The 15,888-nt window shown below is 33.8% G+C and overlaps 1 protein-coding gene across 1 annotated transcript; it reads left to right on the forward strand.

The window, feature by feature from the left end:
- The first annotated feature begins 347 nt into the window (after positions 1 to 347).
- LOC129924084 (uncharacterized) lies at positions 348 to 15,489 on the forward strand. Its single transcript, XM_056017896.1, has 5 exons — positions 348 to 837; positions 6,629 to 7,000; positions 8,989 to 9,107; positions 13,070 to 13,268; positions 15,374 to 15,489. Exons 1-5 carry the CDS (start codon positions 777 to 779, stop codon positions 15,487 to 15,489), a joined length of 867 nt encoding a protein of 288 aa, XP_055873871.1. The 5' UTR covers positions 348 to 776.
- Positions 15,490 to 15,888: the final 399 nt, after the last annotated feature.

Raw genomic sequence — 15,888 nt, forward strand, 5'->3', positions numbered from 1 at the left:
CCACTCACATTCAACCGGTGGCGCAGCTCGAGACACGTGAAAATTATGTGGCCCTCATGTTTAAAAGGTTAGGCACCTCTAAAAGTAAGCTTAATAAAAAAAATGTTATAACACATCGAGAAATGCCGCCCTCTTTAAACATACGGAAGTATGAGATCATCTAATTTCAACATTTAGCATAAGTAAGATCTCTTTCTGCCTTTACAAGAAGTTTGTTGAGAGCTCTTCAAACTCATCTATATAGATGCATAAAAGAAAAGCATTCACTTCAGACTCGCAATCTATTGCGCAGATAAGCTACAAACTATCAGTTTCTATGACCAACGGTTAAAGAGGGTGTTTGTTGGCCAGTATAACTATCACCCACATTTGCATTACACAAACTAATGTCAGGCACTCATTAGGGTTGGATGGCATCAAGGGCGCCATAAAAATCACAAATTTAAAATTTCAGCTTTTACTGGGAATCAAACCCGAGACATTCAGCTTGAAAATCAAGCGCTTTACCAATTAACTTTTACGCCCCCATATTAATGCTCATAATACAAATATTTTTGAAAAACACAAAAAAGTGCATTTCCCTTGTTCACTCAAAGTCGCGACAACCACTTACCACCACACTTACAAATATTGAAGCTATGTACACTAGCTGATAGTAACTATTTGTATTACTAAAACTAGGGTCTAATATATAATACGTTTATACATACATTATATGTAGCTAGTTGTTTCCATATCTCTTGTATAACTTTATATATGTTACTTCACTTTGGGAAATGATCTCCAGAGATTTTGGGATTCAGCTTTTCGTTTTGACTATGGGAATGACTTTTTCTGGTAAGAGACTCATTGTAAATATTATTTAATTACTATTATAGTATTACAGCTCTGAAATGTATTGCATATTTATATGATAAAGATGCTGTTAATCTTTCATTTATTTTTTTCATTTCTAGACTACATCTTATTTCAAACACCCACTTCATCCCATCTTCTCTTTGGCTTCCTCTCTGTAAAACTCTTCTCAAATGTCCTCTCAAATTTCTTGTTGTTGACTTTATTCTTTGGACTTATTGACTCTAAGTTCACCCAACTGTAATTGGTACTAATTGGTACGTGACATTAGATAGGCTACAGTAACAAATTATTTTTACATCAGCTGCTTTATAGGTTACATTCACTGAAAGAAGTACTTTAACTTTTTTGACATACATGGTTCTTTTGTATGTAACACTTTTTTTTTATTTTTATCATTTTTTTGTTTAGTTTAATCAAATATGATCTATTAGAAAAGGCTTTTTTTTTTCTAATGACTTAATTGTATAGGCCTTTTCTGAGATAATGGCAAGTAAATTCCGTTAGAGTATTAGGTCAGGCTCTATAATACTCTCCTAACCCCGAGACGATTTTCGACCCTGTCAGGCTACAAGCTCTGATAGGTCTTTTTTTTTGCGAGAAAACTGTACTGAGACTTAGAGTAACTTCTGATGTGAACCAATTCTCGTCCTTTCTAAATACGTAGTTAATCCATTCGATGGCAAATCATAATACACTATGTTAGGGTGTCTCAATTTACTTTACAGTTTTGCTGACACTTTGATGCCACGAAAGTTGACATCCCGCGCTTGAAAGTATTTCTTATCTACCTTAAATCGTCAGGTTCGGTCGTAATAAAGCCTAGGTACAAATCCGGTCATAATAAACAATAAAACACCTAGCAACAAATCAACCGCTTAACCGGTGCATAGGGCTAGTTTATATATAGGTCTGTGACGGGACTCTTTCCAGCACAAGTTGTAGGATTAAAAAAAATATTAACACGTAATCTCTAATATATAAATATATCTATACTATAAAGTAGAATGTGAGGTGTATGTATGTATGTATGTATGTATGTTACTTATAGACATCAAAACCGCTTGACCAATCTTGATAAAACTAGGCAGGAATGTTCTTTGGGTACTAACTTAGACCGTAGTGTATGTATTGAAGCCCTAAAACAAACTTAAGACCCTAAAAAAAAAATAAAGTCGTCCGACTCTATTACAGCTATAGTATTTTATGGATCTAGGCCATGTCTACAATGTTGACATGAGAAAAGATAGAAAGGATTTAGACCTAGATCTAATTTTAAGAAATACACTTTGCTCAGATAGTTTTTTACTTTGACACATAAAAATACAAAAGAAGATCCATTGATTTCATTATATAATAAAATTAACCTTCAATTTTGTGTTTCAAAAGCATTTTTTACATTAATTAGTTCCTTATATCTGTGATTACAGATTTCCTGACGAACATTCTTTCATTAGACAATTCCGTAATGAATCGCGTACTTAATATTAATTCGTTTAATTGTTTACTTTATAATCCCATCCCTAGATCTAAAACTCTAATTCAACTCTAAGATGATAAAACTTCTCTTCGCACAGATAGTTTTATACTTTAACACATAAACATATTAATTAAAGTCCATTCATTTCATATTTTGATCAAATAAACATTCAAATTTGTTTTCTAAAGCTACATTCATCTACGAAAGCTGCGAAGCCGAGTTGAGATAGGCCTAGATCTATATTCATTCATGAATCGCGTACTAAAAATTTTTTCGTTTAATTGTTCACTTTATAATCCCATTCATTTAACAAAGTTATCGCTCTTTTCGTTTTTAATAGATAAGAATGTATCGACTTCTGGTAAACCCATTTTCGCAAAACTAATTTTATTTTCGTAGCGAAAGAGAAATAACGTGAAAAGATCATTAGCTACGTTTAACATACATCTAAATCCAATCCAATAGATTATCCAAAAGCATTTTTTACATAAATTAGTTCCTGATATCTGTGATTACAGATTTCCTGGCGAACATTATTTCATTAGACATTACTAAATGGTTACACATTTACACATCTCTCTACCGAGTCTATTCCTAGGCCTAGGTCTAAAACTCTTATTGAGCTCTAAGATGATAAAACTTCTTTTCGCAAAGATAGTTTTATGCTTTAACACATAAACATACTAATTATTGTCCATTCATTTCATATTTTAATCAAATTAACATTCAAATTTGTTTTTCTAAAGCATTTTTAATATATTCGTTCTCTGTTCGCTAAAGCTGCGTAGCCGTGTTGAGATAGGCCTATATTCATTCATGAAAAAAAGTTCATGCATGCCCAGCACAGAATGAACTCTATAAAAGCCAATTTTTAACTCTAGATTAGTGTAGAATTAGATCTATGTCTACCTCAAGATCTACTTTATACTTTATACACATGAACATACAAAATTTAGTCTATTCATCTCAAATTTTAATCAAATATATGTAGGCCTACAAGCAAATGTTTTAATTTGAACAAATGGATTTAAGCCTATTAGCTATTCTGATTTGATAGCTTCATTCACACTATTTTTACATTGACACATTCGCTTTACTTATTACATTATTATTTCGTTTAATTGTTTACAAAACACTCTCAGTGACTATATCGACAGTAATGCGCAAATAAAGACCCGCGGGTCGCGGGTAACATATGTCTAGTATATAAATATAGCGTAGCCAGGGGGGGGGGGGAGGTTTGGGTTCATTTTGTTTATTTTAGGTGAGATTTTAATACTGTTACGATTCTCTCTCTCCTAATAAGGCCTTCTGTAAACACTGATAAACACAACACATCAACATATCAAAATCTTGACAACAAGAGCTCCACAATATCGGGTACTTTAATAATGAGTGAATAAGTAGGTAAAAGCCAATACTAGACAATTGGCATCAAACACATCAACAACTAAAATGTCACTCTGTACATCACCGTACAAAACTCTACTGTCTCTCTTTCTGGACTTGTACATCAACACATGAGGACTCAACCAGGACCGACTTCATAGCCGACTAACAGTCCCGGTCTCGACGCTCTCCGGTCTTGAACTGCCGCTTTCCTACACACTGTGTCCTCGTACACGCAGGCTTTCGATCACATGACATTGGTCATATTTGCGTGTAATCGTGTAATCGTAGTACTGTCCCTTGTCCATGGCCCCGCTGACCTGAGTGATTCACGTGTGTGTCAGCTGAGCCTATAGTTAACGCTTTTTCGACGCCAATAGGGTTATAACAATACTAAATCATCACTTACCACAGCACAGTCAAAGGGGTTTTTGAGTTAAAAAGCCTCAAACAGGGGGTTTTGAGTTTAAAACCCCCTACCAGAAGGTTTTGAGTAAAAAAAATATCAGGGGGTTTTGAGATAAAAACCCCTACCAGGGGTTTTGCAGTTAAATCCCCCTCTTCTATAAACAAAACTAAAAAAAATGCAAACGACAATCCCCAAATTCTAAGAAAACAGCTAAGGAAGATTTTGACGTTAAAACCGCCTCCAAAAATTACGATAAACCCCTCTCAATATAAAAAGGCAAATTACACGCTCAAAATTCTCAAAGGGGGTTTGAGTTTAACCCCCCCCCTTACAGTTGGGGTTTGAAGCTAAAAAATTCCTCTTCAATATAAAAAAAGCAAATTACACACTATAAAATCTATGAGCTTAGCCAAAGGGATTTTGAGTTTAAAACCCCCTGCCAGCGGGGTCTGAAGCTGAAAAATACCTCTTCAATTTAAAAAAAAAGCGAATTACGCACTCAAAATGCTATGAGCGTAGCCAAAGGGGGGTTTTAGTTTAAATCCCCTTTCAGAGGGTTTTGATGCTAAAAAATACCTATTCAATATAAAAAAATTCTTTGAGCGTAACTAAGCTAATTAGGGGTTTTGAGTTTAAACCCCCCTCCTCCAGATGGCTTTTTTTAAAATTTAAAACCCCTCCAGATGGTTTTGAGTTTAAAATTCCCCTACAGAGCGTTTTGAGTTGAAAGCCTCTCTCTTCAATATTATTTTAAAGCAAACTACAGTCAGCAAATTCTATGACCGTAGCTAAATGGGGTTTTGAATTAAAAAAAAACAACAAAAAACTCCAGAGATTTTTTAGTTTAAAACCCCTCAACAGATGATTTAGACGATAAAACTTTCCTTTTCGATATAAAATCTAAAGCGAAATACAGGCATGTAATTCCAAGAGCGTAGTCAAGAGAGGTTACAAATTTCTACCAGTGGCTTGGCTCCATTAATAAAGTGCAGTGAATAGTCATCTGCCGAAATTGAAAAACACTCAAATGTGGCTCAACAAAGATGGCTAAGATAGATTTTAGGAGTCAGTTATGGAGATTCGGTCTAAAGTAAAGAAATCATATATCGAACTCTTAGTAAGGTTGTGACAGAGCGTCGCATGAGGTTTTGCGGGACATGTTCTCCGACAAAATGAATTACGCATAATAAGAGTTGTCGAAACAGCTTGCTGGAAAATGCGCCGAACGGCGCGAGGGGGTCTAAGTCAGTAAGAATAGCACATTAGGTTTTTGAAATAAAACTTTTCAATAGCGAGATCCTGCACTGCAGATATCTCAGAATATGCATTTTGTTGGCTTTCAATACCAGAAATAGTGCTCGGCGGCGGGGCTTCGCCCCGCGCTGGAGGAGCGCTGCGAGCTCCCCCAGACCCCTTTGCTAGCAAGGGCGAGGAGTCTACAAATTTTCCACTAATTTCAGGAAGAACATTATCTAGGGCACAATAAACGTTCTCCGAAAGGGTCTGAATGTAATATAATATAATTTTATTCCGCCGGGGGTCCCCCCCGAAAAAAATCCTGGCTACGCCCATGATATATATATATATTTGTGTGTGTGTGTGTGCAGGGCCGGTATTAGGTCACTGGAACCTATGCGACCGCAGTGGGCCCCGCGCTTTCATAGGCCCAGCGCGATGCGAATTATAGGTGTAAATTATTAAATTAAACCATTTTAATTAAATATTAAAGGGTTCCTGGAATTTTCCTTAAATAATAAAATATAAGAAAAAGTCATGAAAATCTCCTGAAATTATTAAAATCTTCTGAAAACTGATGCAAAGCTCCTTTAAACCGACAAAATAATTTTTTCGGGGTGTCATTCAATATGGAAAACGCCAATCCACTCGCGATTAAAAAAACAAACAATAGGCATTGTCAGCTTTTATTTAATAAAAATGTAATAATAAGCAGAACTTTAACCAAAACAAGAAGTTCAAATACTTAATTTACTTACTTACTGGCATACAGATATACATCTAAATCTATCTCGACCTCTTAGAGAAAAAAAAAAAAAAACAAAAGCGATATCTTGCTAGTCGATAGTAAAACTAACTGGCAGATGTGAATGTTTATCGGCTTTTTTTTTGTTTGAAAATTACTAGTCTATCTACTGTAGATGGCTCGTAAAGTAAATTTGAATGTGATTTGATACACAATAAATAAAATGCAAATACGAATTTATTTTCTAAAACAAAATCTTAATTTTCACTAATTATCCTAATCACAACCCAAATTAGGCCCCGCGCTATCCGTTTCGCATAGGGCCCTGCAACCCGTAGGACCGGCCCTGTGTGCGTGTGTGTAAAGTATAGTCTTCTAGTATTCTTTTATTTATAAGTGTATCTTAGCATCATTTTGTTATCTTTATTTAATGTAATATTTTCACAACAAAAACTACCAATTTTTTAACATTCATACTTTAATTAATTAATAGATCTTTTTTTTTTTCTCTCAGGTTCCTTTATTTTAGAGTGCCCTCCAGTAAATGAAGGTGCAGCTGCAATTGTGATAACGTATTTTAACAGAAACTATAATTACATATTTGTAAATGAAGAGCCAAGACTTTTTTATTATAGAAATGACATAATGGTAGGTTACTGTGAGGTAGATTCTGTCTATGTCTGTAGAAAAATAATCCAAGGAACCATTAATGCAGAAATCAATTTCAATAAGAATTCTACTGAGGACCAATACATCATCACTATAGAATCACGCACTACCTCAAAGCTGAGAAACATGACATCTAAGAAATTCTACAACGAAGTATGGAGAATATCCTTAGGACTCAATGCACTAGACAGTAAAACATGTGACATTAAATTCTATGGTAGGAGTTTAGATACTGTTAAAAAAAAATAAAATTATTTACAATGAGTAATGCATTGTTTTATTCCTTTATTTCTGATATTCTCCTCCACCCAACAACATCTACAACCAGTGGCGTAGCTAGGTATTCGTGGCAGAAAAACCTGATGGGCCCCCATCTCCCATAATAAGAAGAATCATATTGGTTGAGAATAGAATATTTTTTGCCGATTATAGAGTTTAGATATAGATCTACATTTCATTCATTTGTGTTCTAGTTTAAAAAAAAAAAAAAAACATTTGTAAGTATCTTCTTTTCGTAATAAAATGAGTTAAGGAATGAATCTGATTTATAAATATTTAATAACGGTATTTACTTTTCATTTTAGTGTGTTTTTTTTTAAATTGTGCAAGTATTCCGTATTGGATTATTATTACTATTATTCCGTTTTGCATTATTGATCATCAGTATTTATAATTCAGCGTTTCTCAAACTTTGGGTTCCCTCTGGGATGGGGGGTGTGCAAGTTCCTGGCAAAAATGGGTGTTATAGAGCGTGTGTGTTTCGTAAGCGGCAGTAAGAAGAGGTTAAGCGATTGATTGGTGGTTATGCATTGAAATTAACGTAATTCAAATATAAAACGACAGACAATCTTCAGACACGAAAGAGTGAAGACGTTATTTTTGTGGTGAGCTAGATTCCGTTTAAATATCAGTATATTTAATTAATAATAGATCTCTATCTAAAATTAAATTTGTGAATATCGTAATAACAGTTATATTGAGGGGTTTTTTTTTTCACATAAGAAGTTGTTTAAATTTTATTTAGCAAAAATGTAAAACGCTTACATTGGTCCAGTTGTACTAGTTGTTTATAGTGACAAGCCAACGACCAACTAACAACAGAGAGGAGGGGGCGGCGAAAAAAAAGTTTCATTTTCAGTGTAATTTATCTTAAAATTAGTAAAATTACAAGTTTAAAAATTAAAATATCTTAAGTAAGAGAATCCGTTTTATCGTCTAATAAGACCTTGCTTAATGTAGGCCGCTTTTTTGCGAGGCGCGTATACAACAATATGGGTCAAAGCGTTTTAAAGAAAACGATTTCGCTAGTGTGATTCTTCTTTTATCTCAGAATAGTCGAATTCCATCTATCTATTGCACTTTATTTTAGCGACGACTTTTGTGTGGCCCTCGCCTTTTTTTTTTTACAAGATGAATAGTGCGTTCTGAAAGAAAACACATCAATATTAGCTTTTTTAGTCTTTTTTCAGAGAGAAAAAGGCCAGAAGACGCTTAGCACCTAGTCATTACCGAAATCAAACACATTGCGGACTTTGACTAAACATTTAAAACGCTTAAAATTTATGTAGGCAACACTATTCGGGAAAAAAAAAACTGACTCATTGTAGTGAAATTTCATGAAATAAATTTCGATAACATACATAGTGTTAAAAATATAAATGAAAAATAAAACCTAAAAATTGTGTTATAATAGACTAAGTTTGTTTTCTTAATCATTTTATACTTTTAAAAAATCAAAAATTAAAATTAAAATTGAAAGTAAAACATCTTAAAGGGAGGGCATTGGGATATGACAACGATACAAATGTGGAAGGGAAATAAGAATAAAACAAAAAAATATTTAAATCAAAGAGCAATTTAGGTACAGTCAAAATAAAAAAAAGTTCTACAAAAATAAAAAAATGGGGGTCGGCATTTTTTAATTTCGCACGCAGGCAACCGCTGCTCTGATTAGGCCTATGCTGTTTGCATGTTTAGTTGTGCATCGTAAAAGATAATAATAAAATCTCTAGATAAATTCCCCACTATGCCTAGATGGTAGCTTAAGTCTAATCAATAAAAATATGTCATCACCTCTCGGTTCAGCAGAAAGAAATAATTAGTAACATTAATAATAATAGTTAACGTCCTTATTTTCTGGGAATAATATTATGAAACTTTTTTTCTTTTAATTTTCCTTGGCTAAAACTTCCTTTTTTTTTTCAGCTATTTTTGACGATCCAGAATGTTTCCCGAACATCTCAATGGAGCATTTTATTTTAACATGCTTTTTAAGAAGAGTATTTCCCGAGGCATTATGTGACTTCGATATTATACTTAATAATGTAAGTAAAATTGCTGGTAGATCCTAGGCTACTTTTAATTCTAAAAAAAAATAAATTTTATAAATCTAGCTTTTGGTATTCAATAAGAAGATATTGTTGAACAATAAATTTTAGAAAACATAAAGAATTTTGTTTATACGCTCTTTAACTTCATTCAAAATAAAATCTCTATATTTTCGCTAGTAGTAGACAATACAAATTATTTTTAAAAAAATAATAATAGAAATGACATTCATCTTTCAATAGAACGCTATAAACAAATTATTTTTTTTACTTTTTTCTTCAATCTCGATCGTAACCTTTCTAATATCATTAATTTTTACCTTTTTTTTTCTTAAAATCTTTTTTTAAAAAAGCAACAGAGTTTTTCTTTCTTGTACAAAAGATTGAATTCTTTATTTCTCCCACTTCCAACCTCTTGTAAAGCTAAATTTTTGCACATTTAATTCAATGAATTTATCCCCTCGAGGCTTGAGCCCTCAAATTTAAATCCAAGCCTTACAACATTTTTAAAAATGCATTTAAAAAGCGATAACATTATTCTTCACACAGATAACCCCTCCCACCCTTACCCAACTTGTCCAGACAAGTGATAGGATCAAGGTGCATTTAGAAAGCTAAAAAAGCGTTAAACAAAAACAAATATTTCAATCACACATATTATTATTATTAGTCTAGATCTAACATGGGCGTAGCCAGGATTTCTTTTTTCGGAGGGGGGATGTTGGGGGGATTTCCCCCCCCCCCCGCAAAAAAAAAAAAATTATATTTTATATGTATGTATTTATGTATGTATGTGTGTGTGTGTGTACATAATCTTCATTACATTCTGACCCTTCATTCTTTCCGAAGACGTTTATTGTGCCCTCTTTGTTGAGCCATATTTAGTGTTTTTCGGTTTCGCAGATGTTTATTCACTGCACTTTATTAATGCAGCCCCGCCACTTGTATAAATGTATAACCTCCATGGGCGTAGCCGGGGGGGGGGGGGGGGTTGGGGTTCCCGATCGGAATTTAGTCACTGATTTTTTGCTTTGATTTTGTTTATTTTAGGTGAGATTTTTATACTAAACTATCACTTGCCTCAGCATAGCAAGGGAGGTTTTGAGTTTAAAACCCCTACCAGGGGGTTTTTGAGTTTAAAACCCCCTACTAGGGGGGTTTAAGTTTAAAAACCCCCTACCAGGGGTTTTCGCAGTTAAATTCCCCTCTTCTATAACACAAAACAAACAAAAAATGCAAACGACAATCCCCTAAATTTCAGGAGCACAGTTAAGGAAGATTTACGACAAACCCCCTCTTCAATATAAAAAAAAGAAAATTACACACTTAAAATTCTACAAGCGTAGCCAAAGGGGTTTTGAGTTAACCCCCACTCCCTCATACATAGGGTTTGAAGGTAAAAAATACCTCTTCAATACCCGGTATAAAAAAAACAAATCAAAATGTTATGAGCGTAGCTAAATGGGTTTTAACTCAGTTTTGAATTTAAACCCCCCTTCAGCGGGGTTTGAAGCTAAAAATACCTCTTAAATATTAAAAACAAATCAAATTATACACTCAACATGTTATGAGTGTATTCAAAGGGGTTTTCAGTTTAAATTCCCCTCCAGTGGAGTTTGAAGCTAAAAAATTCCTTTTCAATATAAAAAAAAAAATTACACACTCAGAAATCTATGAGCGTAGCAGAAGGGGTTTTGAGTTTAAACCCCCCGCAATCAGGGTTTGAAGCTAAAAATTACATCTTCAGTGTAAGAAAAAAACAAATTACGCACTCAAAATGCTATGAGCGTTGCCAAAAGGAGTTTTGAGTTTAAACCCCCGTTCAGAGTGGTTTAATGATAAAAAATACCTCTTCAATATAAAAAAAAATAAATTACACACTAAAATTATTTGAGCGTAGCCAAGACAATTGAGGGTTTTGAGTTTAAATCCTTTTAGTACAGATGGTTTATTTTTTAAGTTTAAAACCCCCTCCAGATGGTTTTGAGTTAAAAATACCCCTACAGAGCGATTTGAGGTGGAAAACCTCTATCTTCAATATTATTCTAAAGCAAACTACAGTTACTAAATTCTATGATCGTAGCTAAATGGAGTTTTGAATTTTAAAACAAACATAACTCCAAAGACTTTTTAGTTTAAAACCCCCAACAGATGATTTTGACGATAAAACTTCGACTTTCGATATAAAATCTAAAGCAAACTACAGTCACTTAATTCCAAGAGCGTATTCAAGAGAGGTTACACATTTCTACCAGTGGCGGGGCTCAATTAATAAAGTGCAGTGAATAGTCATCTGCCAAAATTGAAAAACACTAAATGTGGCTTAAAAAAGATGGCTAAGACATTTTTAGGAGTCATTTATAAAGATCGGGCGTAAATCAAGGAAATCCTATGCCAAACTGGGAGTCGACCCCTTAGTAAGATTGTGACAGAGCGTCGCATGAGGTTTGCGGGACATGTTCTCCGACAAGATGAAGTAAGAAGAGTTGCCATGACATCCTAGTACAACTTGGCGCCACACATTCATGGAGGTCCTCAGAGCAGGTGGGAAGAGGCCTCAGACATTACCAGTGACAGATTTTTGTGGAAACAGCTTGACGTTAATGGGCCGAACGGCGCGGGAGGGTGTAAGTCATTAAGAATAACACATTAGGTTTTGGAAATAAAACTTTTTAATAGCAGGAAAATGCACTATAGATACCTCAGAATATGCATTTTTTAGTCTTTCAATATCAGAAATAGTGCTTGGCGCTCCCCCAGACCCCCTTGCTAGCAATGGCGGAAGTCTACAATTTTTCCACCAACTCCAGGAAGAATCTATTCTAGGGCACAATAAGCGTCTTCCAAAAGAATAATTGGTCAAAATGTAATAAAGATTATGTACACACACACACATACATACATATAAATATATTTCTTCGGGGGGGGACGGGTGGGGGAAATCCCCCCAACCCCCCCCCCCCCCACGAAAAAAATCCTGGCTACGCCCATGATAACCTCTCTTGAATACGCTCTTGGAATTAGGTGACTGTAGTTTGCTTTAGATTTTCTATCGAAAAGGGAAGTTTTATCGTCAAAACTAAACAATTTCTGGATTTTTTTTTTATTCAAAACCCCATTTAGCTACGGTCATAGAAATGGCTAACTGTAGTTTGCATTAGAATAACATTGAAGATAGAGGTTTTCCACCTCAGAATTCCCAGTAAGGGGATTAGAAACTTAAAACCATCTGGAGGGAAATAGTAATGAGCAAAATGAGGAACTCCTTCGAAACGTGGAAAAATAATTGTGTTACTAAATTCCAATCCTCCCCATCGGGGGGGGGGGAGATTTTATTTCGGAGGGGGGGTCCCTCCCCCCCCCCCCGGCTACGCCCATGAGATCTATTATAAATTTAATGACATAACTGGTCCTAAATAATTAATATAATTTCACTTCGTAAAAGTTTCGTGTTGTTGACATGTTGTTGTTCTTTAAGTATTTTTGTTTGTCTTGTTCCCAATATAGCTCAAATTCCCTTCCCCCCCCCCCTCTTTCCTCTCTTGTACTGTTTTTATTGTTTACAATATAAAACCAAAACTGAGAACAAAAATCAAGTGTTAACAAAGAACAATTTACATATTGTAACTTTAGTTTATTCCCCCATACCATATTAGCCATACCGTATTGTAGCTTTAATATATTTTAGTAGGATAGACTCTCAAAAGGAAGACAAAACTTGCTTTTTATAATCGACGTACTTTGAAAATAGATAACAATATTAGTTTGTTTTTTTCCTGCACTTTAGAATGAAGTTCTAGCTTCTTATGAGAAAACAAAACCTTGTCTTGCTAAAAGAAAATTTTAAATACACACTTAACTTAACACACAGTATTGTATACATTTATGCAACTCATGTGTATTCTAATTTTTTTTTTAAATGTATATTTCTAAACATGTGTTATTAATGTGTTTAACAGACTGATAGTTTTGTAGGAAGTATAGACTATAAACAGACAGAGATTGATGATGGCGCCTATTACAAAACATCCTGCACATTAAGTGCAATGACTAGTACAGAAAATGGAAAATATCAGATCACTGTGACTATGTACCCCAACATCAATGGTATTGTCAGTGATAGAAAATATGGGAAAAGTATCACAATTTTTTATCCAGGTTATTTCTAGTGTATCTTAAAAAAAATAGCATGTGCCCCGTATATGTTATGCCACTAGATCAATAATTGTATGTTCTATTTGATAGTTGTCTCTAGCATGTAGTAATATTGTACATTTTCATCCTTGATATAAAGATCAACCGTGTTATAATGTCTGTTGTGAGAACGAGCAAAATATGTTCTTTCACCATTTCTCAACATTCTATAATTAATTTAATACTTATTTTTTTGACATATGGTTGATGCAAGAGGAAAGTTTACACGCAGTCTCTTAGTTGTGACCTTCTATAATTATTAAATTAAAGAGTTGTTGTTTTTTAGTTATTTAAGTTTAGTTTATTTAAGTTTATTAAGCTCATCAACAAATAGTAAAAAAAAAAACACGAATGAGATTTAATTCTTGTATTTGTATGTATATGTATATATATATATATACATCGGCGTAGCCAGTGGGGAAATGAACTCTCCCCCCCCCCCCTGGGGGTCGGAGTTTAGTGACTGATCTTTTGCTTTAATTTTGTTTATTATAGGTGAAATTTCAATACTAAACAATCACTTGACCTAGCACAGCCAAGGGGGGGGGGTTGAGTTTAAAACCCCCTGCCAGAGGGTTTTGATGGGTTTTGAGTTTGAAATCTCCTACCTGGGGGTTTTGAGGGGTCTTGATTTTGAAACTCCATACCAGGGGGTTTTAAGATTAAGTACCAAGTACGCTTATGAACACCCGACTCTAGCAAAGTTGTGTTTTAGTGAGCGTCTAAAGGCAGCACAGAAAAATCTTCTCCAAATACCTAGTTCCCTCTCATGTCCACAAATGAGCTTGGACCAAAGCATTCTTAGCATGCTATAAGCTATATAAAAGCCTTAATTTTTGTGATGTCATGATGTGATGCGTTTCAACTTATATTTTTATCTGTGCATATAGATATCTATAAAATAACACTGCTCTCTTTAATCTAATCATAAGTTCTAACAATAATATTTTTTTAACACGATTCTTTTTTTTCTGTAAGAAATTAATCATTTAAATAAGAACCATAAATGTATTTATCAATGGCTCCATTGTTTGAGCAAGTCATTAAGTAAATGCTTGTTCTACATTTCCACATCATATTATACGTAACACTGTCAACACATACATAAACAAATAAAATCATCTGTATGGTACTTTGTAAGGTATCTGACCCCAAAGTTTTTAAGTATTTTGTTTGGTTTATTTGAAATTGAAATGCTCTCTCTTTTTTTACGCTCAAAACTTAATGATCCGCAACTCTTGTCTTGTTTTTTCACACAAAATTGTTGTCATTGCTATACAAAATTTGAAACGGTAGGTTGCAATTTTTTTTTAATTAAATGTAAGTTTCAAACAACTTTTAGCTTTAAAATTTGTAGCAATTGTGACATTAAATATTAAAAAAAAAAAACATTTGTATTTTTACATTTTGTAATATCCATTAAAAGTTTGTTCCGGTCTATTTATTTTATCAAAAGTTTTGATTTGTAATTCATAACAGTGCCAGTGCAGTACATCTCTATCTGTAGTTAGACCTAACACCTGGGCCTAAAGCATAATATAGTAAAGTATAGTTGCCCTTTCAAATGTTTGATGTGGCAGATGACGTTAAGGTTATCTGTTTACTTATCCAACATCCAACAGTTAACGAACATAGTGTCATGTAGCCAGCACATTGACCAACCGACTTTACTTTTCCAAAGTCAGGTACCCATTAGAGTTGGGTGAACTCAAAGGCGCCCTAAATATCCCCAAATTCAAAATTCCAGTATTTACCGAGATTCGAGCACCAGGTTCAGAAGCCAACCACCAAGCCACGTGCCCTAGCACATTATTTGCTTGTAATGTTTTAGAATAATAGTCATTTACTTTATAGTGTGTATTTGGATCCGTTAGAATGTGACGAGATCTAGAATCTAGAGTTTGTAAACTAGTGGTCATTGTATGACATATAGTTGTCCCAATAAACTTAATCCATATGCTATATTTTGTAATTTTAATTATCTGTATATGTCTCTCTCACTCAATTGTTTTGCATGTATTGAAATATACATGGACATATATAATTGAAATATTATCCTTTTTTTATAGAAAGGCTACTAGTTATAAAAGATTTAAAGAAAACAGTTCTAGACCTAATTGAGATGCTGGTCAAACAGACATTGAAAGTTAGGACATCTCTAGTGATGATGACGAAAACATCCTGAGCAGTTTCCAGTGCATTGTCCGTAGAAACATTACTTACAGAGAAATGGACTCAACTTTTTTTCTTTATGATACATGTATTGAAGAATTTCACATGTGTAGATCTGTGTTACTTGAATTTGCAATTGTATTATACATATTTTGTATACCTTAGTTACTCTTTGTGAAGACTCATTTGATACCAACCTTTAGTTCTTTAATTTTCTTAACATATTTATTTATATACAAATTGTAGCATTACAATAAGGATTAAATTGTTTTATCTTCCACCATCCACTATTATTATAGCAAAAATCAAATTTTTGACATAAGTACCCTTCTCTTATATATTTATAATAATAATTATCTTTACGATTTTATTTTTTACAGAAACAGAATCTTCTGATGGTCTCTTACTTTAG

Source organism: Biomphalaria glabrata (genome assembly GCF_947242115.1).
Source record: "Biomphalaria glabrata chromosome 14 unlocalized genomic scaffold, xgBioGlab47.1 SUPER_14_unloc_1, whole genome shotgun sequence".
Lineage (NCBI taxonomy): Eukaryota > Metazoa > Mollusca > Gastropoda > Planorbidae > Biomphalaria > Biomphalaria glabrata.